Genomic DNA, 25120 nt, shown 5'->3' with positions numbered 1-25120 from the left:
AAGAAGCACCTTCTTGATTGGCATTTGGAGAGACATTAGCTTTTTTTAGCTTCAGCACAGTGAAGTGCATTCCTTGACAGGCGTAAAACAACCCTGTAAACGACGTCCCTTTTACACTCAGGCGCTTCACTTCGAAGCCCTAAAAAATAACATAGCACTTCAAAAGAAACACTTCTGTTTCAGTGCCCTCAACTGTTCTTACAACATGTTAACAGTATGGATTCAATCACCCACAATGTTGTAATCCATACAGAGCATCATTTCCACAAGCCAAAGCACAAACTGTAAAGGTTTACAATAAGGGAATGAATAATAAAAGGCTTGAGGCACCAAAGGCTAGAATAACATCAAAGAAATCAAATCAAATCATCCACAGAAAGTAAGTAAAAAAAAAAAAAAGGTAAAAGAAACGTCATCCCGTTGCTCTCAGTAGATCACATCACGTAGCCTCCTGCTACAGCGCTCCTGGGGGTGGGAGGGGTTTTAGCTCCGCCCACTCGCCACACCAACACGAAGGAATTCTGAGGTCCATGCAAGTGCATTTGGGCCACGGATGCCGATCTGTCCACTTATTACTCATGGCTGGACTGAAGACCGGTGCAGCAGCTGCCCCTTCCTCCTGCTCAACCTATAGTCCACTGGTGGTCGCTCCTGATAAGTGAGTCAGGGAGTCACCCAAGTGAAATACAGAGGCGCTGCAAAGGCCAGGTCAGGAGCTGACCTCTTTACAATAAAGCAAACCAACAATTGCTCTCTCTACCTCCAGATTAATCACTTTTCAGGCCACCAGCCAAGGAGTGACTCCCTTTAGGAAGATGAACACAAAAAAAGGAAGGTAAAACTTCAGCGACGAATATTTGTTATTATACAACATGAGCGAAAACTGTCAGCCAGTTAGTGTTTAGCAGAAGCCATAGCATTTCTGACCACACCGCCATGTGATATGTGTACACATTCATGCTTATTTTGGCCTGTGGAGTCTTTAGTCTTTTATTAAGCTTGATAGCATGGCATGATGATGAGTGATGAGATCTCAGATGAATACAAACATCTACAGCTAGCTTCCAATGTCGAGAGCCAGGCCTCATCTCTCCATCGCCTCCTCACTCCTTCTTTTCCGCCTCTCCTTTGCACCCCGTTAGTCCGTTTCTGTATCCACTCTTATTCCGAGGACCATGCAAAGCATGTATGAGAGTCTCTGAGATGGTGAAGTATATGAACTCCACAGGGTTACTTATATGAGCGTGACACACACTGCCATGACCGCACAAAGGTGAGTGGAAGCAGCTGTGTGTGTGTGTGTGTGTGTGAGCCTCATTAGCTTTGAGCTTTTCCTTCAATGTACACACACACATTTATATTCATATAGATTTTCTTTTTCCACAATTAAAAAAAACTATAAATACAAAAATGAAGCATTATTTACAAATTCCATGCGGTTTGAGTTAGACTGATCACTGTAAGAGAAACACAGAGAGGGGGACTGTGAGACACAATATACAGATACACACCGCGGTTCACAGCTAACACAACACATGTACCGTTTGGCACCACGCAGTGTTACTTGGGGTGCATTTAAAACAGTAACCTCATGCAGTTGTGTTTGACCAAGGCAGGACATAATGTCTGACATTACGCTGCCATTAAGGGATCTAGAACCAGTATTTCAACACAAACCTAGCTTCAATTACTCACCTTCTGCCAGCAGCCAGGCATTGGTAGTCCATCTGGACCCTGTTGTAGAGAGAGGTACAAGACAGTGAAATAAGGTCAGTTAGTGCTTCGTTGATCTAAGCTGTTTTTGAGCTAACTTTCATGGGGTTCTTTCATGCCGACTCATTCGGGATCTGGCAGGTTAATATTCTTTTGTGTATCAAATATTTCCCTTTTCTCCCAATTTGGTAATGCCAGTTAACCCACCTGTTCTTAACTTTCCCTAGCACTAGAAATGCACCCCATAATAGGAGGAGTTAACACACATCTTCTCCGTTACATGCAAAGTCAGCCACCACCTTTTCAAACTTTTCTACTAATTCTTTCACTCTATTCATTCAAGCAAAAATACTTGCAGTCATGCAACTTCCAGAAAGTTTGTTGCATAACTTATATAAATAGTATACTCATAGAGCTTACTGCTCTTTATAACGCCTCACAAAATATAAGTTTCATCTATAATTCATACATTTCTCTATGAAAATGCTTTCTTGTAAATTCTGGCTTCTACACTGGATCAGGTGTTGGGAGCAGAGTAAACACTACAATGTGCATGACAGGTAGTCCTCTGCGACCAGGGTTGGAACCCCCAGCTGCATACCATATGTATTCAAACTGTTTGATGGGCCCCCTTGTGGGGTACAAAGGAATTGCAGGGTGGTTCTAATTTTTAAGGTTAATGTGTTGTGATATTTATCATCATGTATTGTCATTGTCACACAAAAACCTTGTGTCTCCAAAATGGAAAGGAAAAGTAAGGAAGTTAATGTCTTATTTTGGAGCATTTCTATTGGCCAGTTCTTCATTTTGACACAATATAAAGAAACTGCAGATTCAACTCATGTCAAAAAGTAAAAAAACATCAAGGAGATAGATTGTTGCATTACATATAAATGTAATGTAAAATATATACATATATTTAGATATTCCATTCAGTCCTATAAGAAAGTATAAGCTTAAAAAGACATCTGACTGCTGGACTTTGTGAAACCCTTTGTAGATTCACACACTGTATGCAGAAATTAATAATTAACTATTGTACTCTTCTAACACATACGTTATTATAAAGAGTGTAGAGGGTAAAACATTATTTTTATTCATCAACAAGAAATAAGAAAAAGAATCATTGGACGCATGCGTATAATTTTAGAATATATATATATATATAAAAACTGTAGTGTAGTGACTGAGGAGTCAAGGGCTGAATATGCTCTTAGTTCAGCTGTCGGGTGCCCAATTGGAACAGGTCAGAAATAAGTAGGATAGGAACTGGTTAATAGACTACAGGTGAAACCCATGCTGCCAGTATAAGCTTAAAAAGACATCTGACTGCTGGACTTTGTGAAACCCTTTGTAGATTCACATACTGTATGCAGAAATTAATAATTAATTGAAAAGTTTGATAAAAATATAGGAATATTACAGGAAACCAGACTAGGAAAAGACTAAATTAGGAAGATTTTAAGATCTGACATTAAAGTAAAAGAAATTGTCCTATTTTATTGGACTAGTTTATTCTCCTTAAAACACATCCAGTTATTATTTCAGGTCAGTCCAGTCTTTCTGTGAGCAAATCAACTCAACCTAAAATTAAGATTTAAAGAAAAATGAAATGTGTTGTGGCAAACGTCCTAAAACAATTCAGAGCGGGAACATTTTGTGATCACAGTTTTGAACTTTTGCATGAATCTGAAGGTTTTTCATGGAAATCTATACTGTAACCTACAAGCCCCCTACAAAAATCAGTTTGCATGGAATAACCTTTATGTCTTCTCACAGCACCTTTTAATGAATTACTTATTAACTACATGAAGGCAAAAATACCCCAAAGTGCTGACTTGTCCAGAGGTTTGAAAACCTATACGTTAACAATATGAGTGTGATAATGAAGTCAGTAAAAGCTGCATGCAGTGACGCTAATGAATAATAATCTTTTACAAATGAAACAGTACACTAAAAATGATGTAAAACCAAATTGTGGTAATAGTAAAGTATGTAGCAGATAATTTACTAAGACATACAGCTCTGGAAAAAATAAAGAGACCACTTCATTTTTTTTCTTAAATTTACATCTTTACATGTTTGGCAGCCATTTCATTCCAGGTTTTTTTAGTAGTTGTCATTTCTGCAAATAAATGCTCTAATTAGCAATATTTTTTTGGAATTTAGGGGAAATGTCTATGGTTTATGAAATACAACACAAATGTTAATTTAGTAAATAATAGTAATAAATAATAGTAAAACCAGAGAAACTGATAATGTAGGGTAGTCTCTTACTTTTTTCCCGAGCTGTACATAATAATAGCATTTACCAAATATGAACATGCAATAATTATGAAACATTTCCAGCTTCTGAACACAACTCATGCAGCATTTGCAAAACAGACACATGACATTTAAGTTTAACTGTTTAACTATTGTACTCTTCTAACACATACGTTATTATGAAGAGTGTAGAGGGTAAAACATTATTTTTATTCATCAACAAGAAATAAGAAAAAGAATCATTGGACGCATGAGTATAATTTTAGAATATATAAAAACAAAAACTGTAGTGTAGTGACTGAGGAGTCAAGGGCTGAATATGCTCTTAGTTCAGCTGTCGGGTGCCCAATTGGAACAGGTCAGAAATAAGTAGGATAGGAACTGGTTAATAGACTACAGGTGAAACCCATGCTGCCACTGGAAGGAAAGGGAAGATACTAAGAGGTCACATACAGCTTCATTGCATGGAAACACAGGTTAGTTAGTGTTGGTTAAAGAGTCTGGAAAGACAAATGCCTAGAAAGACTAAAGTGACACAAGGAAATGGCGAGAATAGAACTGATTGGGAGGCAAACCATTAAGGCTTAGGAGAGTTGTTCTGGATATTGGTCACACTGTCTTGATGATCTTCTGTAGACAATCAGCTTATTTTTTAACCTAACATTAACCTAAACAACAATTAACAGCAACTTTCAATTACATGTAATTCTATTAAAGCTAACCCTTAACCTAAACCTGAATCTTATCCTACATGCAACATTATGAAGCATTTTAAAATAACTATGTAACTTTAGTAAGATGGGCTGGACAACAGTTTGTGGAAACTGTGTAATGCTGTGTAATCCGAATCATATTAATGTATAATCCTGTAAATAATCCAAAACGCTGCTAACTGCACTATGTAACTTTGGTGGAGTGTCCACGAGACAAGAACTGTGTAATGCTGCATAATCCGAGTCATATTTGTGTAAAACCCTGTATTATCACTCCAGTGGAAATGGCTCATTCACTTTACTATCCTTCAGCTTGTCAAAAAATGCAAAACAATTTCTGAACGGAAAAAAGAAAAATCAAAGCTGTAGGGGGAGCCCAGTAGCAAAAAATACAAATTCTTGCATATGCTATAACTTCAGTTTACAATTTCAGCATTTGCATCTATAAGGACCATCAAAATAGTGTGACCTGGATTGTCATCATCTATTAGCTACATAACTCATGAGCTAATCACTAAATTTCAATATTCTGTTATTGGGGAGTTGAGAGGCCACTGCTAATGTTAGTCTGAGTTTTGCTGTGGTACTAAATGAGAGTTTACAGACGCATGCAGCAAAGCTATTTATATGAATTCTTCAGCATTTTCCAACCTAATCTTTATCTGGCACATCTGTACTGCATGGTTGAGTACCAAGGAACATTGTGTTAACATGTTTCTTTGAACTTAGTAGAGCAAAAGACATCTGGTTACCTCAACCCACACTTACAGCAGACACAGTGGGCGGGTGCTAAATGCCAGTTCTTTTAGAGGAGAATTTGTGAGACTTGAAAGATGCAGCAGACTAAGCTGAGAAATGCTGATGTACATCTAGAAGCATCTGGTGAGCCGCTCATGCATGAGCCGGTACAGGCTCTATTTGCCCATGCATAAGCCATGCATGGATGTTGGAGTATAGACTGGCAGCTGGGCACTGCTGTGGCATGACTGTATACATCAGCTGTGCTGTGGTGTGGGCATGGAAAATGGCAGCATGCACAGGAGAGGATAGGAAAAGAGGATACTGTACCAATTGGCACGGGGCATCCAGCCCATCCAGACCAGGCTGGCCTGGCTCGCCCTTTTCACCCTTAAAGCCCCGGAAACCCTGTGTCATAGAAACGGAACTGGGAGTGTTACTGGGATAGAGGCTGCAGGCGCCCTTCCGGCCTCTCGCTGTGAGGGCACGGCACAGGGCAGAGAGGAGTGGCCCTGCTGGCGACGGGCAACCGCTTCCATCCACTACTTATTTACATCTACAGTGCGCAATGAGGCATTTTGCTTAACTAAATAGTGTGACTTGGAAAGCAAGACACCACCAGGGATTATATCAAGCAATGCTTTCAGATTGTGAACTGTGGGTTGCCAGATTGTCCAAGGGGCCACTCCTCCCTGAGGGATCCGCTGTCTTACGTCACGGGGAGGTTTCCAGCCCTCAGCTGGGACATACCAATGGGCATGGTGCATCTAATCCAGGGGCACCCTGTTCTCCTTTCTCCCCCTTAGGCCCTTTTTTGCCCTTCTTTCCCTTCTCCCCCTGTGGACACAATGGTGTGATCAGCTGGAGAAATTGTTTGCATACTGAAAATGAGCACATTTTTTAGAGCACTGAAGGAGATGACAGATTTCTATTCGTATGTGGTTTACTCTATATCCTCTGCTGGTCTGTAAAAGTTGGGGAAAAAAACAGAGAATCAAACAATAGTACATGGATATTAACTGAAGTACATTTAGTAAAATATTTTGTGTAATCCAGCAAAAGGGAGCCACACACAATCACTCCGCATTGACCAATCACCCTCACTGCAAGTGTACATTAGGACAGCAGGGGATTATTAAAGGGAAGGTTTCAATCCAGTATGGAGAAGGACAGGAGAAGTTAGACAGGGAGAGGATATCAGCCAGGAGGAACTTTGGAGACTAGGGCTTTAGAAGATGAAGGGAGAAGGAATAATAAGAGTCTGAGAGGGCACAAAGGAAGAGAAACAGCAGGGAAACCCCAAAGAGAACTTTCACCCAATCTACCCCTAAAATCACACAGTAAAAAACTGTATCCCTTTCTCAACGCCATTGGCAACAGGTTAGGGGTGGTGTATCTGCTTCTAAACCCACATAATAAAATATATCACTACTGTAAAGAACTGTGACCTCCTCTATATCCCTATTTATGATCAATGGGACAGTGATACCGGACTCATTTGGCCTAAATGAGAAAACATAATGAGGAAAAGATGAATATGGAGATTGACTGACTCATGGCTTAAATGCATGTGGAGACTCATTTAAAACGTTATTCTGTGACATGATGTCAGATATGTTTAGATCACTGTGTGTAATTGTCTCCAAGGAAAGGAAGGGATACAGTTTTCCTGAAAATGAAGGGATGGACATAAACCAGGCAGCGTACTGCATGATTACACACAAGCAGCAGTAATCTAAAGAAGGCCTTCTCTACACATTATGTCATGGAATCTGATTTAAGTGCAAGAAAGGTTACTTGACTAACCAAATCAGCTTTAAACCACATTGTGCCATCATCATGTGCAATCATGGTGGTTGATAACCATCAACCCTGTTAATGACTGTTAAATTAGGTTTATAGGAAGCATGCAGTACAGAACTGAGTAATTAACTGATTCATTAAATTAGAGCATGGGATCTGAAATTACAATGTGAAGCAACATGTAACTGATGACTGGCACATTCCATGACATCCTAAAAATGTGTAAAGTTGTCCGTCAGTATCAGCCAGGTGATTAAAGTCTGAAACACAGGTAGTTCAGCAATGAAATGAGCAGCATGCATGAGAGGAGAAGCTGCATAAATGCAGATTCATGTTTCAGCAGCAACTGCCTGCTGTCAATGGACTATTTCTGAAATAAGAGACTCTGAAAAATCTCTGAAGACTCATCAATCAAATGTGTGAATATTGTCCTTTTTCTGTTTTTTAAACTTTATTGAATGGTTATGAGTGATAAAATGAGGTGGGAAACAAAATGTTGAATAATGACTGAGGTGTCAGATGTATTACAATAATGCTGGATCAAGCTTTTGAAGGTCTAAAGAAGAATGCTAGGCCTTTTCCATTTTTATTGTACTTAAATGGAGATTAAAGGCAAATACACAGAGATACTGCACTGCAAATGCAATCTATAATGCACATAATACTAATGTAGAAAGCTTGCTAAGTAAATAGACAGATTTGTGGCCAATATAGGGTCCTGTAAATAAGCTTCCCTGGTCCATTGACATCAGATAGCCTAATTAAGAGGTAATTTGAAAGGTTCCCTGTGTCATGGTCACCTTTTCTCCTCTTTCCCCCACGTCGCCTTTTTCTCCCCTTAAGCCTGGTAACCCCTGCAAAATACAACTTCATATAATTACACATGCCTAGAGACCTAACTACTGAGGGCTGCATAACTTCAGTGACAAAAAAAATGCTGATACAAAACACAAGCAGAGACCAAGGCACAGTAAAACACATCTCAAAAGTAAGGCGAACTTGCTGTCTTTTATGTCAACTCACATCCAGTCCAGGTGTTCCAGCAGCACCCTATGGGAAAAGAAAACGGGTATTACTATTTCTATTGAAGCAGTGGCATCATGATTCCTTCAACAGTAGCAGTCTTCCATTAAAATTAAAATCATTTACTCACAGGAAGTCCGTAAGGTCCTCTTGGCCCAGGGTCACCAGCAGACCCTTTCTCACCCTGTGAGAAATTCATTTTACAGTCATGTTAACCAAATTACGCCAAACTACTATTAATACACATAGAAACGCACCTAGCCATGCCTTTACACCTAGTCTGCCTTTACACACATTTGTGAGAGAATGGATGGTTCAAAAGAGCTCACTGAATTCCCTTCCATTCTTCCCTCCACTGTGAATTGTATTATTGGTATTACTGAAAGTGGAAGTGTTTAGCAACCACAGCAACTTGAAAAGTTACAGAGTGGGGCGGCCAAATGCTCAAAAAACACACAATGTAAAGAGCAAAAAAAAAATGTCAATAAGTTAAAAACAAGAAATGAAGATAAGATAAGGTTTTGTGTGACTTATAGGAAAGCACAGGTTGTGGAACTATATACTGAACCATAAAAAGGCATATCAGACTCACTCTGTCTCCTTTAGGACCTGCAGGGCCAGGGGCTCCGATTGGGCCATCCATCCCCTAGAAACAGAAGGTACAGAAGTCATTGTGTTAATTGCTTTTTTTCCACAGTGAGTGAGGACATCTGCCCATTCCACTGGACAAGTATGCACGGACTCTGCAAACCTTACTACATGTCATAAAACTCAAAAACTGAGGAGCCTGGCATTTGCATATGGCAGTCACAAGGGCCGCACTCATGCATGCATCAGCATGTCAATCACAAAGGAACACAATGATAATGATGAATGGCAATATGTTAATAGATGAGTGGGTGTTAATTCTATGTTAATTTCACACTCATCAGCAGACAAACAGGGATCTGGAGTGACCTTTAAGTCTTGTACTTAAAGAAATGCTTTTGACTGAAAAACAGCACTGGAATAGTATCATTTCTGTAGTCCCCCACCAAAATACACTGTTTCACAAGTCATGTTTGAGGCCAAGTTTGTCTTTCTTAAAGCTGTGGAGAGCTGCTGGCTGGGGGATGAAGCTCGTTCATGTGAGACAGACTCACCCTTAATCCCGGCTTGCCGTCCAAGCCAGATGCTCCCTGTGCGTTTATGGAGGTATGAGTGACATGAAGAGGGGGATTAGTACATGATGACCACAGTGAGATGGACAAAAAATTGCCAACTGAGTTGTTAACAGAGAGTCCGAAAACAAATGAACAGGCAGAAAACCAGTATATAGATTGGACAGAGACAGGGCAGCAGGCAGGTTGGATGGCAAGAGAGAAAACTGAGGGTACATATAATCATTAAGGTGGTGATGTGACCAAAAAACATGACGTTTCCACAATTTCTCCCTTACTCCAAATGCATCCCTTATCCCACATGTCCAAAATGTGATTGTTTAGCATTGCATCGGAGCTACTTACAAACTGTCCCAAACTGTACTGAATAGAGTGGTTTCTCATAGTGTATGAAATGTTGCTGTATAAAAGAACATGTAACAACACATTACAAGTGATTTGGAGAATAAATTGATTTGTATACTATGCATGATGTTAGCTGGTGGGATACAAGCCCCACCCCTTATGTTATCATTGCCAGGTGTTCGTTGTTCAGTCTCTGTATATTTGTCCTGTTTTTGTATATGTAGCATGTGCTCATGTGCTTTTTCTGTATGCATCCCTCCATGCATCCCTCCATGCAAAAAAAGAGGTAAACCCTAAACAGCAAATATTTTGGGGAATTTGGGAATTTTATTTGGAGTAAGTTCAAAAGAGATGATATGAACTGGGCATAAAATTAAGAAACAAATTTATCAAAGAGATGTTAAAAGGCAGCAGGGGTTAGACCTGAACACCGAGATCCAAGATGCATGGCTGTGATTTAGGCTACTTACAGGGAGGCCCATGGGTCCTCGGTCACCCTTATGGCCTGGCTCCCCTCGCACGCCTTTCAAACCATGCAAACCTGGCTCCCCCTAAGCGCAGAGGAGCAGCAGAGGTTAGTTTTGGGGGTGGGGTCATTATCTCTGCAGTGACTACAGTGATGTCATTAATCACTACAGCATTATGAACTGCTCTTTGTAGTATGGTTATCTGTGAGAACTGCAGTTTGCCAGAATTACACAGGGATAGATGATTTCTTCGGAACTCCGCTTGCTGTATTAACTGATCAACGATTAATGATGTTAGAGGACACAAAGGTTTTTCTTATGGGATTTTAAACACTAATTCTATTGCTTACCTTTGGTCCAGGGAATCCATGTGGGCCCTGAAAAGTACAAGCAATATATAGATTTAGAATTCTATGTATTATTACCTATTTTTAGGTCTTAAGACTGCATGACATGACAGCATAAACTGTATTGTAGGGGTCAGCAATTCCCGTCCTGTTGGGCTAGGGTGATAGGGGTTTATTTTCATCCTGGCAAACTGGAGTCAAGCACAATTTGGTGATTTCTCTGCTCAACCACCCCCACCACCTGGTAACTAACTGAGTTGAATCAGCTGTGTCTAAGGAAGGCAATTAGCTAAACTGTGTTTAGGACCAAAATAGACCCCTACTGCACCTGTCATAAAGAGTAAGGAGTGGCTGCTGTTCACTGGATATCTGACTGAAGTCTGTTATCTAATCTGTACGTTCTCAGAAACTGACTTTCACAATACCTGCTGGTAGGGTTTATGCTGTCTGGCAGCCACAGAATAAGATATTGCTAATACACAATTTAAACCTGTCCTAAATGTGTGTAATAACGTCACTAAAAGCTGGGCAATGATGTTCATTCTTTTTAACATAGTATCGTACTTCACATATTCTTTTTTTTCAATATACATAGTCATAGCAGTATATTGTGACCTTGGCTCAGATGACACTAGAAAGATGTTGTGGCATGGACTGTACTGTGTGATGGAAAGTGTTCATTTTAGAGGTTAACTGGTCCAAAGTGGCACGCTGCTTGCTCTGTACCACTCAATGGTCCATGAGGCACCAGTGTTATGCCGTTGGGAGGCACTAAATGTGTGAGTATATTCTACACCTTCACTACAGCGGCTCTAAAACATCCCACAAAGTTAGCGGTTTCTGAGATGCTACCACTCTTCGCCCAGTGCCCTATTATCATGCCCTATTGGACATCAGTCAAATCATATCCTTTGCCCAAGACAATTGTTTTGCTCTGCTACAACTGACTGGTGTGCTTGCTTATCAATATGGGCAGCAAACCAACGTGACTGGGACAATCCTGTGCTGAGTTCATTCTACATAATATTTTGATAAGAAACCTTCTGGAGTCGTTGTAGTGAAGGTGTACTGAAAATGTACTTGTCACACATTGAGTGCCTGCCAACGGCATAACACTGGTGCCTCACTGGCCATTGACTCCACAGAGCAACGAGTGGTACAGAGCCATCAACATGCCACTGTGGACAAGTTAACCTCTAAAATGAACACCTTCCGTCACACAACACAAACCATGCCACAACGTCTGAGCCAAGGGTGGTTATTTCCACTATTAGGTAGGCGGTCATAATATTCTGATAAAACGTGTATATTTAGCAACACAAGTGTTAATCTAATGTTCTAATATAATTGACCTTATTTACACTATTTAATACACATTGTTTTCAGTTACTGGTGACAACAGCCATTTAAACTCACCATTGGACCAGGGGGGCCATGTGGCCCAGGTGCTCCAGGAGGTCCTACAATCTAGTAATATAAAAAAATAAGGTTAGATGCTGTCAAGTTTTAAGCAGGTGACTTTACACGTTTGTTTGTGGTACTTACTGATGGCCCTTGAGGTCCAGGCAGGCCAGCGTCACCTTTTTCTCCTTTCAGACCATTAACACCCTATACACACACATCATCACAAAATGACTGACCTTAATTTGATAACTCAGTGGACCTTTAGTTCAGTGTGAGACTAACGTTATAAAGCCTGATAAACACATGTGACAGGTTCACCAGACTATTTCTTACTGGTAGTCCAGGCAATCCTACTGCTCCTTTATCTCCAGATATTCCAGGCATGCCCATGTCTCCTTTTGAACCTTTGTAACCCTGGGAACAGAGTGTGGTTAGAGGTGTTATGATATGTTTTGGAAGCTTATCACACAACACTTTCCTCTGAAAGTTATGGAAGCTTGTCACACAGCAATTTACCCTGAATAAAAATCTAACCATGCATATATATTTCCTTACCCTTTCTCCGTCAAGGCCTGGAAGACCTGGAGGACCTTGATCACCCTTTGAAAATAGAGTAGACACCGTTAAATTACAAAAATTTGTTGATACCTACCCTGAGCCTTTACTTTCAAGTTCATGGCTTAACTCAACCCTATAACATTTTTCTTTTAGCTTCCTATAATGATGATTAACTGATTCTCTTGATGGTTCAATGACAGTTTTAATGGACATAGACCACTGTGTCTAGTTACACTGGCCTGGACCATCTGCTTATTATTATTTTTAGTAAAATGAAATGCACTTTGATTAGAAGTTAAATTGACTGAATGTTATTCGTACCTTGATACCCTGTGGTCCAACTGCTCCAGGGGGTCCAGGGGGACCCTAAGTGAACAAATGGAGAAAACTATGATCAATGACAATATACATATTTCCATAGAAATTGTAACAAAGATACACCATGTCTGCCAATCATAGTCAAGAGACAAAAAGGGCACACTAGTGGAGACACCAGAGTTTTTGTCTTTGACTTTGTTAAATAGTTATTCCAAAACATGGAATAACCATTTACCTTAAACCATGCTGCACAACATTTTCCACTGAGACTGAAATACAGTGAATTAGTAACATAACATGATTTCCAACTTAGTATGGTTAAGCATGTTGAATTTCTCATTTGCTGGACTAAATAGCCTTGTTCATCATATAACTACCATGCCAGGGCCCGATTCTTTGTAACAGGTTTATTAAACTAACATCATATGTAATACCATGTTTGTGGATGCAAAACACATTTGAAATGACAGTATAATCTTTTGATGAAAATGAGATTGAGGTAAAAGAGGGGGCACACTGGACCTCATCCACATATCTAAGGGTCATTAACTCTACAAACCACATAATTTATAAATTCAGAGAAGAAAAGAAGTACTGAAGGAGTACTGAACAATTTATTCAAATGCTGAATTGTATTTTGTATAGTTCAGCGCAACAACTGTGACGGTCATTATGCACAATACTGCACTTTTAACACTGTAAAACATGTTATGTCAAGTGTTCTCAGCAAACATTTCTTATTTAGGTTATATTTAATCATGCACAGTTGTTGTGTGCACTCCTGGACCTCAACAACAACAAAGCAAGCCGTTGTTTTCTTATATACAGGATTTCTTCACTTATGTGTAGTTAGAAATTCAACAATATGGTCAATATCATTTGACCAGGAGTGCTTAAATGTTTGCATAAGTCTATATATTTATAATGCACGTTCAAACTACATGCCTCAGAGGATGAGGTCAGCAGACCTTTAAAACTATAGGGTGAATCTGAGACTTTGACTTCAGTGTACACATTTGATCTGGCTAAACCTTGAATGAATGAATCTTTTGTGAACTGCTTTATGGATAACACAGATATTTCTTATTTATTTGCCAATGTAAAAAAAAATAAGATAAGATGTGGGAAAATACATACACGTATTGGTTTTGAGAATTTATAAATTAAGAAAAAAGAAGGAAGATAATGAGAGCTCAAGAGTTGTAACAGGCCTTCCAATGATCTAGTTATCCATAATACAACAATGAAATCACTATTTATATCAGTATCACAATCAGTAATTTTCCAAACACTTAAATCCTCTGATTAACAGGATAAATATGACTTTAAATGAATCCTCTCAAGCTGAACACATGGTGATCTTATATCTTCTGATGTAATATATTTCCAGTGAATATCTTGAAATAACTAAAAACTGCTGGCTGTTTTTTTCTTTAATGCTCATTTTCCCAATTTCAAGTCGTAATCAAGATTTGGTCAAAAATATGCAAATGACTGCAAAGCTCATCCTCGCATTGTGTCTCAATCAGCTCCATCTGCAGCTGATGCTTTGTGTCATCTGTGGCCACCATGAAGGATCAGGAGAAAAGCAGTATGTCTGTCTTAATTATGGTTAAATCCTGAAACTGCATTTAACTTCTTGGACAGAGATGCAACTGCATGCTCACATTTTCCTATTTGCCTACCAAAACTCTCGCTTGGAAAACCGTACACCACCTTGCAATGGGGGAAGTGTGTCATGTTTGGCTCAGTTTGCGACAGGTGTTCTTTGACCAGTTGAGGCTTGGTACCAAAGGATTTGATATGTCCACACAACTGGATAACCACAGCGTCTTCTTATCTGCATGGTGCTCGGCTAGTTCTTCATGACAGCCACTAACCAGACAGTTTCCTCAACTGATGTCCTTTTGCAGTCAGAGACTGTGCTTCAATATTCAATCTAAGGCCTTGTTCATACCTGGTATTAACATTTGTCCTGAGTGATCTCATTATAAGTGGACAGAATGATATACAGCTATTTCCAAAATTCTCAAAGCTCAAAAGCATCTCCCCACTGACTACACTTGATGTCTCGGCTGTGATGACGCAGTTGATTAGACAGTCCTTGGACAGACCTTCATTGCTGTCAGGGAGCATGATGCAGCTGCATTTTAGTCCAAGGAGTTTAACCCCTTACCCCACACTTCAGTGCTTCACTCTTATAACTACGGTACATAATTATCATAATTACAATCAATTCTATAAGCACTACAGTAGAGCCCTGTGAGACTCTGTGGGACATAAGTTATACTAAAGTAAATGGTTGCCAAATAATTCTGAATAGTTTCTGGATAGTTTAAGGTTAATAATTGAATAGGAAACCTATGGTTCAGTGGGTTAATGTGCCTCCTCTATATTTTGGTATAATTTTTTTCAAGATAAATAAAATCAATCACTTCAGTTAAGCATTCTTTAAGGAATACCCCTTAAATGCTTAGCAATTGATTAGCATTGACGCTATCTCTGGTAAAGTTCTTCTGCCCTCTTTTTCAGTTTCTGTGCCCTCTCGTTCCATTCCACTGTGATGCCTATATATATATATATATATATATATATATATATATATATATATATATCTGTCTCTTCATATATAGCTCCTTAAATACAGCAACAGTCTCTTGACTGAAGAACTTGCATTTGCTATGACTCTTGTCAATTTTTAATTTTTGTGCTGTAGCCATTCAGTAAAATGAATATACTATATATAAGTCTAATAAGGAAAGTTCTAGCTTTTTAGCACACAGTGGTGCAACACTGGAACTGTATTTGTATATAACAACTCTTCAAGCCAGTTACAAAGAATAGGGCCCATGTCTCTCCGATCCTCTCACCACCATTAGGCCTGGCCCACAGCGCCTGGCTCTGATATTTCTAAATCCTTTGAGGTAAATTTGTTCCTTACTTCAAAAATGTCAGTCTTGCATCCAATCCAATGTACACAACAACCTTTTAATAGGTGGGAGTCTACTTTACACCTTTTCCAGTAGAACAAATGTCAGAGGTTGAATATGCAACAGTCCCTCAGAATATGCAACAGTCCCTCAGCACTGAGGTGACATTCAGAGAGTGCAGGATTAGCAGAGGCACATTCATAGGACAGGGATTAGGTCCATGCAGGGCAAAGAACAGCATGTAACACAGACAAGACAGAGATTTATTACCGTCACTGTAATAGTGGTTATCTTCTGTAGGCAGGCAGGAGGTAGGAGAAAGCGAAAGATAAGATTACTAGTTATGCTCTGAACAAACCTGTGTCAGCATGCTTACATACTGTCCTCCCTGCTGGAAGGAGGAGTGTCGCTAACATGCAAATAACATTTGAACAGTGACCTATCTTCTGTTGTGCACTTAGTTCTGTTTTACATATCACGAAACCTTGCAGTGACGGTAGTGCTGGGTGGTACCATTCAGTATCGTGTTTTACAATAGTATTTTATTATTTACAATAGTAGTTAAATGAACCTATGCTTCCTGAGTGCTAATTTCCAAAGCTTAAAGACTGATTATACATAAATAAATAAAAATCAACTGTTTTGACTGGACTGTCTGGCTTCTAACACCAAAGGGAATTTTATTGTATGTATCTGGTTGGAAACAGGCTGCTAAAATAAAAAACATCTCACCAGAACTGGTATAGACAATATACTGCCCAGCGCAAAAGTGGAATTCTGTCAGGCAAATAAACCACTTCACGATTTTAAGGCTTTTTCCCAAGACACTGAATCATTTGCATCAGCAATTCAGGCACTGAAGCAAACTGTGTAAACACGTGTCTGGGCAATGTGTTCATGTATAAAAATCTTTGTTTTCAAAAAAGTAACTGATATCTTAAGAGCAAGTTAAAAATGTATCTTTGAGATGCCTAGTAAACATATTCAACAGCAGCACACCTGATATAATCAAATGAATGTAATGTAATTGGAAGTTTGTAAATGGTTAAATTAGCACATTACCCATTACCACATATAACCACTACTTTGTGGATGAATGTTATTTGTATTTATTAATATTGGTGTTTATCTGAGAATAAATGTTGTTTACTGCCAAATTAAATAGCATTTAAATACCTTCTCACACTTTTAGACTATATAGAGCCCCTGAAAGAAAATGAGAAAAAAATAACATGGGGTTTTCTATAACAGGTAAAAAAAAAACACCCAAGACTGACCAAGACGATTATCTTGAGATACTGTATATTGTCACTGTCACACAAAAACCCTCTGACATAATTTGAATCTGACAGTTTTACATTGTGTCAGAATTACATGCTAAATGGTCCAATACAAATACTTAAAAAAATTTACATTGACGTCCATTGAAGGTTTAAAAGATCTTTTCCTTCTCCTGTACACCTACCATTTTGGAGGTATATTAAAGTTTTTTGTCTGACAGCAGCAACTTAAGCACATTACTCACTCTGACCTGTAGTGGCAATTGTTTCCCTGTGTACTTTGAGACATTTATCTCTAGATCCTAAGATAATTAAGAGATAATTAAGTAATTTCCCCCTCATGTTCTTTTAGAGGCTCAGTAAGACAAACACAGATAACTAATTATGGATCTATTTTCTAATGACTAATTAAAATGAGAAAAAAAAAATCTGACCTGAAGTGCTTCCTGAATGTTTCCATTGTAGTCAATGATTTCAGTTGTGCCTTGGTCACCTTTCTCTCCCGGTGGACCCTGTTTTAAAATGGTAATTAACCAAAGTAATACATTTGTCAGCATTAATGATATCAGTGAAAAATAGGTGAGAGCTGACTTATTTGTAAATTGATAAAGGCACCCTGCATTTTATAGATCCATGGCCCACTGGATACTCACTCTTGGCCCCATGAGGCCAACATCTCCTTTATCTCCAGCATCCCCCTGTAATATAAGAACAAAGTATTGCAAACCACCAAGTTAACACAGGCTTATTATCACCTTACTTAACACTTCGTATTCAGTGACTAGTGTAAATTACTTAGTAACATGAAAATAATATAGCCTGTAAGTAGTCAACGACAGTGTAGACATACACACAGATCCACATATACAGCAGTGATGTATAAAACTGCAGAGTGTTACTGCCTAATTAACATGAAAAAAAGCAGAAGCCCTCTGACTGACCTTGGATCCTTTGAGGCCTGGTGTTCCACTTTCCCCCTGTGCTCCCTGGTGGTGATAAGAAGAGTAAACAACCATCTCGATTACACATCTATGAAATTTTAATTGCTTATGAAAACAGCTACACAAATCCACTGATTTTGCAGGATAACATATATTTAATAAAAATGTAATGAAGCGTAATTATAGGAAAAATATATAAAACCACTTTACATACATGGTATTGTAGTTTATTTTACTGTATAATCAGAGTTATGGGTTGATTATTTAAACTGGAGTCCTTTTTACCCCAGGTGGGAAGGTTTAGTTTTCCTTTGGGATGTCTTGTAAGAAAGGGCATTCTTATTGTACCATGTCAGACCACTTTAGTCAGACTGATGAAGAAACCACCTGTAGATACACTCCACTATACAAAAATAATTCATTCCATACTGCTGTTTGAAAAGATCACCAGAGAAAAAAAAGCCCAACCAAAGTCTTAATCTCATTCAAAGCCAGTCATTTCCTTTCAAAGGTCTGGCCAGCTCATTTGGTCAATCTAAATATGCCAGTTGGAATCATATTTGGTTCCTTTTTCTTTTGCATCCTAGTGTTTCTGGCTCTTAACTTTGACAAATCCTGACAGGTTGACAAAAACAAAAGCCCAGTTTGTCCCACTGGACCGAGCCTAAGAACGTTCTTGAATGGCACTGTCTTCTACCGGCCCTGTAGATTTATCCACACGCTAGCAGCAAAGCTCACCTTTTGTCCAGCTGGTCCGATTTCTCCACGTTCACCCCTTCCTGCTGGACCAGGCTCTCCACGCTCTCCCTGTGGAAACAATTTTTTGTTTTGAGTGATGTTTCCCATTATTAGAGAGGAACGGTCTGGACTTACGGTTAAAAATCAGTTTTGTCAATAATATGTCATTTTTTGTTGCAGATAAAAGCTTCAAATAATGTGTTTAAATAATGTTTAAAAAATAAGCAGCAAAAAGATTCAGAAAAGAGGTCTGAACAGAGTTGTAGATCATTCTATAATTCTTCTAATCTAACTGTGAAAGCAGCATTAAGAATGAAGTTATTACAAAAATATAATAACTACAATGTGTTCTATAAGTTCTTTCTTAAGGCAGATAATCTGACAGAAAACAAACGGGGTGTATACACCTGGCAGAACATTTGCAATGTGTGAATTAAGCTGCGAAGTAGGATTGTCTGGACATCTTTCAATACAATACAGTAGCAGCATTTAAAAAATCTGCACTGACGCTTTCTTATAGGTACAAACAGGTGGGGGCAGGACAACAGAAGGTTAAACTTAACAGCAGGGCCAATTTAAAATCTACATTTAGGTAGAAGAAGGATTAAAACATTTTACTGTGATGTTCAAATCTATATTTATTCATTTGATCTGTGGTAGATTTGTGGTTCATATATCTACATATACATGTCAGAAACATATTTCTTGTTGCTACCTCGCTAAGATAAGACTGGATCTTCAGAGATGTTAGAGCACTGCATATGAACACTATGTGAGCCCTGCAGGGTTAAAAAACACTTAACACTAACACACTTCATGAATAGGTTTATTAGTACATTTTATACTATAGCTCAGAGGCTGTATGTAGGGCTGATAGTAAGTGTTAGTCAGTCAGTGGCTGGATAGATAGTTATAGTATATAGATAGTTGGTGTTTTAAGTGTTTGTCAGTTAGTAAAATGTTGTTCCACAAGCATGTTTTAGCCAAATGTGCTAATGATATGTCATTCTTTATTAGCAAACTAAGATGTTCATGTCTGCTTCTGATTTGTGTGGTGTTCTTCTTGAAAATATCACTAGGGGTCAGTATAGAACCATGTGACTGGCTTTTTGCGCTTCAGTAATATCCCTTTCGTGTGTGCACAGGGTTCCTTTGCAGGCTTGCATCTCTAAAGACCCTTGCCTTCCTCATATCTTCTCTTTCTAATTCTATGTTAGCAAATCTGTTGGCACATTTCCAACCAGTAACCGGGAACAGAAGTCACGATCCACTGATTGATCTTCTTAGTTTGTTCTTCATGGGCACTAAATGTAAGACGTATACTGAAGACTCTACATTAACCAGGGATTTATTCTGGTGGCAGTAGAACATTTTATAGCTTTATACATTTCCTTTAGACAAGTTAAAATGTGCAGTATCTGACCAGCATTGTGCCCACACAGAAGTTGGCTAATGCAGCAAAAGATCAAATTAAATAGATTTTTCTGTACAAAACAATGGACTGGTAATTGAAATGAGTCGCCTGCTCGACTCACCTTTGTTCCTGGCAGTCCTGGTAGGCCTGGTTCACCCTGAGGTCCAAGAAAACCAGGTTCGCCCTGTAGTGCAGGAAATGATGTTAAAACAAAAGAAACCTTCATTGCTGCTGACTGTCAGTTTTTAGTATTCAATACACAAAACTATAGATGCCAGTCATTAACTAACCCCTTACCATTAGGTGTGTTATTCAGTTATTAATACAGCTTTTCATTCTGTAATTACTGTGAATGATTTGGTAATGACTCAAATATAAGTGAGTAAGAGACCCTAAGTTCAAGAGCAAGTTTTTACATATAATAATAGCTTATCTTAAGCCCCATCCACACATATCTGGATCTTTGACTGGGTTTACTTTTTCATTACGCTGCATCAGAATGTAACACACTCAGGCTTAGAAAAAGCTAGTCTGATTAGGAGTGTGGGTGTGGTGTAGATGCAGATGCAGTGATGTAGTATGGCAATGCAAAACAAATAAATAAAGAAATCAGTTGAATTTTTTTCTGGTTGAAATCCGGTTGCGAATCTTTGTGAGACAGTGAATTACCGAGGCCTGCTGCTTGAACAACACAGAAAATCTTTCACGTTAGAAAACCTGCTTCAGTCTCGCACTGCTGTGTTTAGGTCTGATTCGGACATTAAACATGTTCATAGTGGTCTTCATCATGCATTAGACATCAGATTTTGTGTGGTATTACCATCCCTACTGGACTGACATGCTAGTGTGAGTATTTTATTATCATTATTGTAGTTTCTTTTGCATTGCTTGGACAAAAAGATTTTTAGACACTGAAAATGGTTATGAAAAGAAATAAAATATGGTTTAAAAATATGCACATATGTGTGGAAGGGGACTGATTTTCACTAAAGTCTGTCATATTTAAATAGAAGTTTATCAGCAAAGCGTTCAGGTGAATTCTGTGCCATGTACTGCTACTTCTGTCTGAACAGTAGGAAAGATGCTGAGATAAGACAATAAAGACCCAATTTCAATTGAGGGAAACGCTGAATGAGTTTGGATGGAGGGTAAATGTGGAAAATACATTTTGAAACTGGACTTTGTGTCTCTTGAGTGGATGTGTCATGAATATTACGTCCTTTCATGGCAGGAAACCTGTTCTTTGACTTTTTTTTATATAGAATGAACAGTGCCTGTGAGTCTGCAATCTGTGTTCATAATGTGAAAAGCAGAAATTACTCAGGTTGCCCTGTAACGATTTTTCCTATTTCTAATGCACTTCAAATTGTCAGTAAAGGCAGCTTTCAGGGCTTTGTGCCTCGTTTCAGAAAATGCAATCTGTTCGAATGGGATGTGTACTGATGCTTTGATTTGACAAGAAAAAAATTGTGATTAAGTTTCTGTGACTTCTGGATTGCAGTGACGTAGTGTATATCTGTGTGCGGATACACACACTTACATCATCTTTTGTGCATTTCCTGTCTCAGTCATGGCCATGGCAGTCATTCGTAGCATTGTAAAACGCATAAGAGAGCTAACAAAAGGTCTGGAGGTGATTCTAGATGTGGCTTTTGCTTTGGGTAGTAAAGCTTTAAGAGAAAAGATCAGCATAAATCAACCACAGTCAACACATTAGATATGTCAAACCACCATTCTTTGGGGGGTGGGGTTTTAACTATCCATTGCAAGTGTATTTAAGGAACCAAAAGGTGGTTATTCTGCAACAGTTCTTCACTCGTTATTGCAGTACTGTATAAAAGTCAGCCCACTCTTCATATATTTCCATTTCAATTTATCACAGCTTGAAAGTTATTTATTGTCAGTGTCAGGAAAATGTAGGAAGCTTATTTACATAATTATATAGAAATCTGAACAATTACATATAATATCAGATTTCAGTATAATGTGAGTGCACCTTTCCCCCTGATGCTTCCATTCTTTTCAGCAAACTCACTTTTAGCTTTTCTGGAGAAACCTTTAGAAAGATTTCTCTACATCAAAGTTCAGCCTTACTTGATACCGTGCCTGAGCATAATTAACTCCCTCCCCATTCCCCTGCTGGCCTATGTTCCAGGCCTGAGCATACTTACATGTGTTACTCACACTCACCGTGCGGCCTTTTGGGTTAAAGAAAATCCCAAAAAGCCGCTACCCGATCTGCTTCGCCTGCCTGATTTTGACTGTGCATCCACAGAATGTCAATGATGTCAATTTTGTTTACTCTGATGCTTATCTGAAGTGGTTTTGTGCACGCTGATACGCAGCGCTCTCACATGCCTTATAGATTGATGAATTATGAATCACAGCGATGTTCTATTAATCGAAGATTTGTACAGAGGCAGCATCACTGACGTCATGTTTGAGTGCCTTGCTTGAGCATGGTTAATGATCACACTTGATGCGTACTGTTACACATCTATGCGTTACGGAGTGATCACACCGCTCAAATGAACCAGGCTTTGGGGAGAAACGTGCTCGGGCATGGTACAGATTGCCTAGAAGTAATCCTAGACATATTCCATAATGTTGATCTCTGGACTCTGGAATGATCAGCAGCTTCTGTGTTTTATGTGCAGATTTCTTCTTTTTTTGGTTCTCTGTCTGTAGTATAGAAATTTGTCCCTATCAGCTACACAGTGCTGAGTCTCCTCAAAGGTTTTTACATTTGAAGGAAGTGTAAAGTGCTTTAAAAGTGCCATAGAATGGAAAAATGTATTTAACTTGGCAAATTCCGCATAACCAAAAAAGAGCTGTAAACTGGGCTAAGCTTTACTCATTGTATTTACACTCCCAACATTTACATACACTTACTCCACTATCAAAAGCATGGCTAGTCCTAGTCAAAGCTGCAGACACAGTAAAACTCAATGGGCACTTTGGCAAAATATGGCGTCTTTGGTTTTATCCGTGCTAGGCTAAGAGCTAACCCTACCTGACCTACCCTCTCTTCTCTATCTCTTCAGCTAGCTGTGACTGTGACTGCTTATTACAGTTTCTTTGCTACATTGCTTCTGTGTGAGCCGTTGTAGTGCTTAATAAATTATTTGTAATATCACCATAAAAGAAAAAAGCAGCATGTTATATTCTTAGATCAAAACACAGGATTATTAATGGGTGTGTAAAACCTTTTTGGGCATTTGTTGCCCCAGCCAAAGTCACACAGCTTTTATGTAGATACCTCAGAACATTTTACATGACTAACTAAATGTATTCTACTGTACCTTTCAGTACTGTTTATCTAACGAGGGCATTTGTTAGGAGTGCTGTTTTCTGTACACCTTTTAATATATATCTTTGTCTAAATTAAACATCTTCTAAAAAAAAAACAATGTACCTAATGACCGTTTTGATTGGAAAATAAAGAGGGGTGGTGTCTGACTTATACACTGTACTGTTAGGAATTGTGATTAAACCACTGAGCTTAGCAACGGTAAGCAAGCTCGTAGATCAGAGACGACCAGGGTAGTGGTTGACCACAGAATACTTTCCATCATGAAAACTGTTGAACAGATCAAGAACACCACCTAAACTGTAGACACAAATATATCAAACATTACCACAAAGAAAATATTACACAAGCAGAACCTCAGGGGGTTTACAACAAGACACTGACCACAGCTAAGCCTGAAGAAGTAACTGATGAGCCTCAGTAAGGCCAGGGTTAGGTCTGCTGTAAAGTACTACAAAAGCCAGTAGATCACTGGGACACTCTTAAGGACAGATGAGAAAAAAAAATTATCTGTACTTGAGCGAATAAAGCAAGTGGGGAAGAAACTGCTTGTGATTCAAAGCACACCGCCACATCTGTGGAACTTGGTGACATAGAAATTACCTTAACAAAATCACTCTAACTGCTTCACATGCCTCAAGACTCCATGGGTCCGTTGAGGAGAAAGACCCAGACTGTATGACTTAAGTAACTACACTGACAAAGTGATGCACTGAATGCATTAATTTCCACATGAATGAAATATATTACATCAACATAATCACTGCTAATCACTGCTATGTGTGTAAACTCAAAGACAAAATAAATTAGAATGTAGGAAACTATTGCTTGATTCAATGCTGTAACAGGGCTGATAGACCATCACAAAGAAGACTATCTAGCATTATTGTAGCATCATCAGACTTCAGAGAATCAGTAATTACAAAGGACTTGCCATCTGAAATGTCTCCATTAAGTACAATATAAAGTTTAAAAAGGGGAAGACTTCTATCTGGTTTACCTGAAATAGACGTAAAAACCACATCCAGGATCAACTCTCGACCTTTTGTTTCTTGTGCATGTACCGAATGACGCAATGGCACATAGCTAGCTAGGAAACAACCGTGGAAGACTGTGTACAAAAAGGTTTAGTTCCTATACAGTTCACATGACTTGGGCATACATTTTGCACTTTAATCGTATACACTATTATAAATATTTTTAAAAGTGCTGGAAATGTTTTTTTGAGCGATGCCTTATAAGAACTACTTATGGTTCCATAAAGAACCATGTCTGTAAAAGAGATATCTGAGTGTGAAGAACCTTTAAATTGATAAAAAACTTTAAATTGAAGTAAATTGAAGGTTATACCTTTAAAAGTGTAGTCCCTGTGCTTTGAGTCCAAAATACAGAAAGCTGTCTTACTCTCCAATGTCTAAACTCTTGTGTTGTCTTGAGGGTCAAAAATGACACACCACTATGTTTAACAGCAGAGCAAAACATTTCAAATATCTTATTTCAGCTTGAGATGTAATAACTTTTTGCAGGTGACCTCAACATTAAAGAAACATCACCTTTATACACTAATCAGCCATAACATTAAAACCTGCCTAATGTTGTGTATGTTCCCCTTGTGCTGCCAAAACAACTCTAACCCATCAAGTCATGGACTCC

General features: G+C 38.7%; 1 protein-coding gene across 1 annotated transcript in view; it reads right to left on the bottom strand.

The window, feature by feature from the left end:
• LOC140562300 (uncharacterized) overlaps positions 1-25120 on the bottom strand; it is a 196674-nt gene that overhangs the window by 1949 nt on the left and 169605 nt on the right. The window contains exons 18-38 of the mRNA XM_072687829.1: positions 20279-20341; positions 18744-18812; positions 18006-18050; positions 17718-17762; positions 17499-17576; positions 16055-16078; positions 12858-12902; positions 12534-12578; positions 12312-12392; positions 12120-12182; positions 11991-12041; positions 10578-10604; positions 10231-10311; positions 9398-9433; positions 8848-8901; positions 8386-8439; positions 8256-8282; positions 8033-8086; positions 5760-5837; positions 1696-1734; positions 1-1457 (exon numbers count right to left, since the gene is read on the bottom strand). The exon at positions 1-1457 is cut by the window's left edge and continues 1949 nt beyond it. Coding sequence (XP_072543930.1) covers positions 1455-1457; positions 1696-1734; positions 5760-5837; positions 8033-8086; positions 8256-8282; positions 8386-8439; positions 8848-8901; positions 9398-9433; positions 10231-10311; positions 10578-10604; positions 11991-12041; positions 12120-12182; positions 12312-12392; positions 12534-12578; positions 12858-12902; positions 16055-16078; positions 17499-17576; positions 17718-17762; positions 18006-18050; positions 18744-18812; positions 20279-20341 — 1062 coding nt within the window. The 3' untranslated portion in view covers positions 1-1454. The remainder of the gene's footprint in view (positions 1458-1695; positions 1735-5759; positions 5838-8032; positions 8087-8255; positions 8283-8385; positions 8440-8847; positions 8902-9397; positions 9434-10230; positions 10312-10577; positions 10605-11990; positions 12042-12119; positions 12183-12311; positions 12393-12533; positions 12579-12857; positions 12903-16054; positions 16079-17498; positions 17577-17717; positions 17763-18005; positions 18051-18743; positions 18813-20278; positions 20342-25120) is intronic.

This window comes from Salminus brasiliensis, chromosome 9 (assembly GCF_030463535.1).
Source record: "Salminus brasiliensis chromosome 9, fSalBra1.hap2, whole genome shotgun sequence".
Lineage (NCBI taxonomy): Eukaryota > Metazoa > Chordata > Actinopteri > Characiformes > Bryconidae > Salminus > Salminus brasiliensis.
This window is presented reverse-complemented; position numbering and strand designations above follow the sequence as displayed.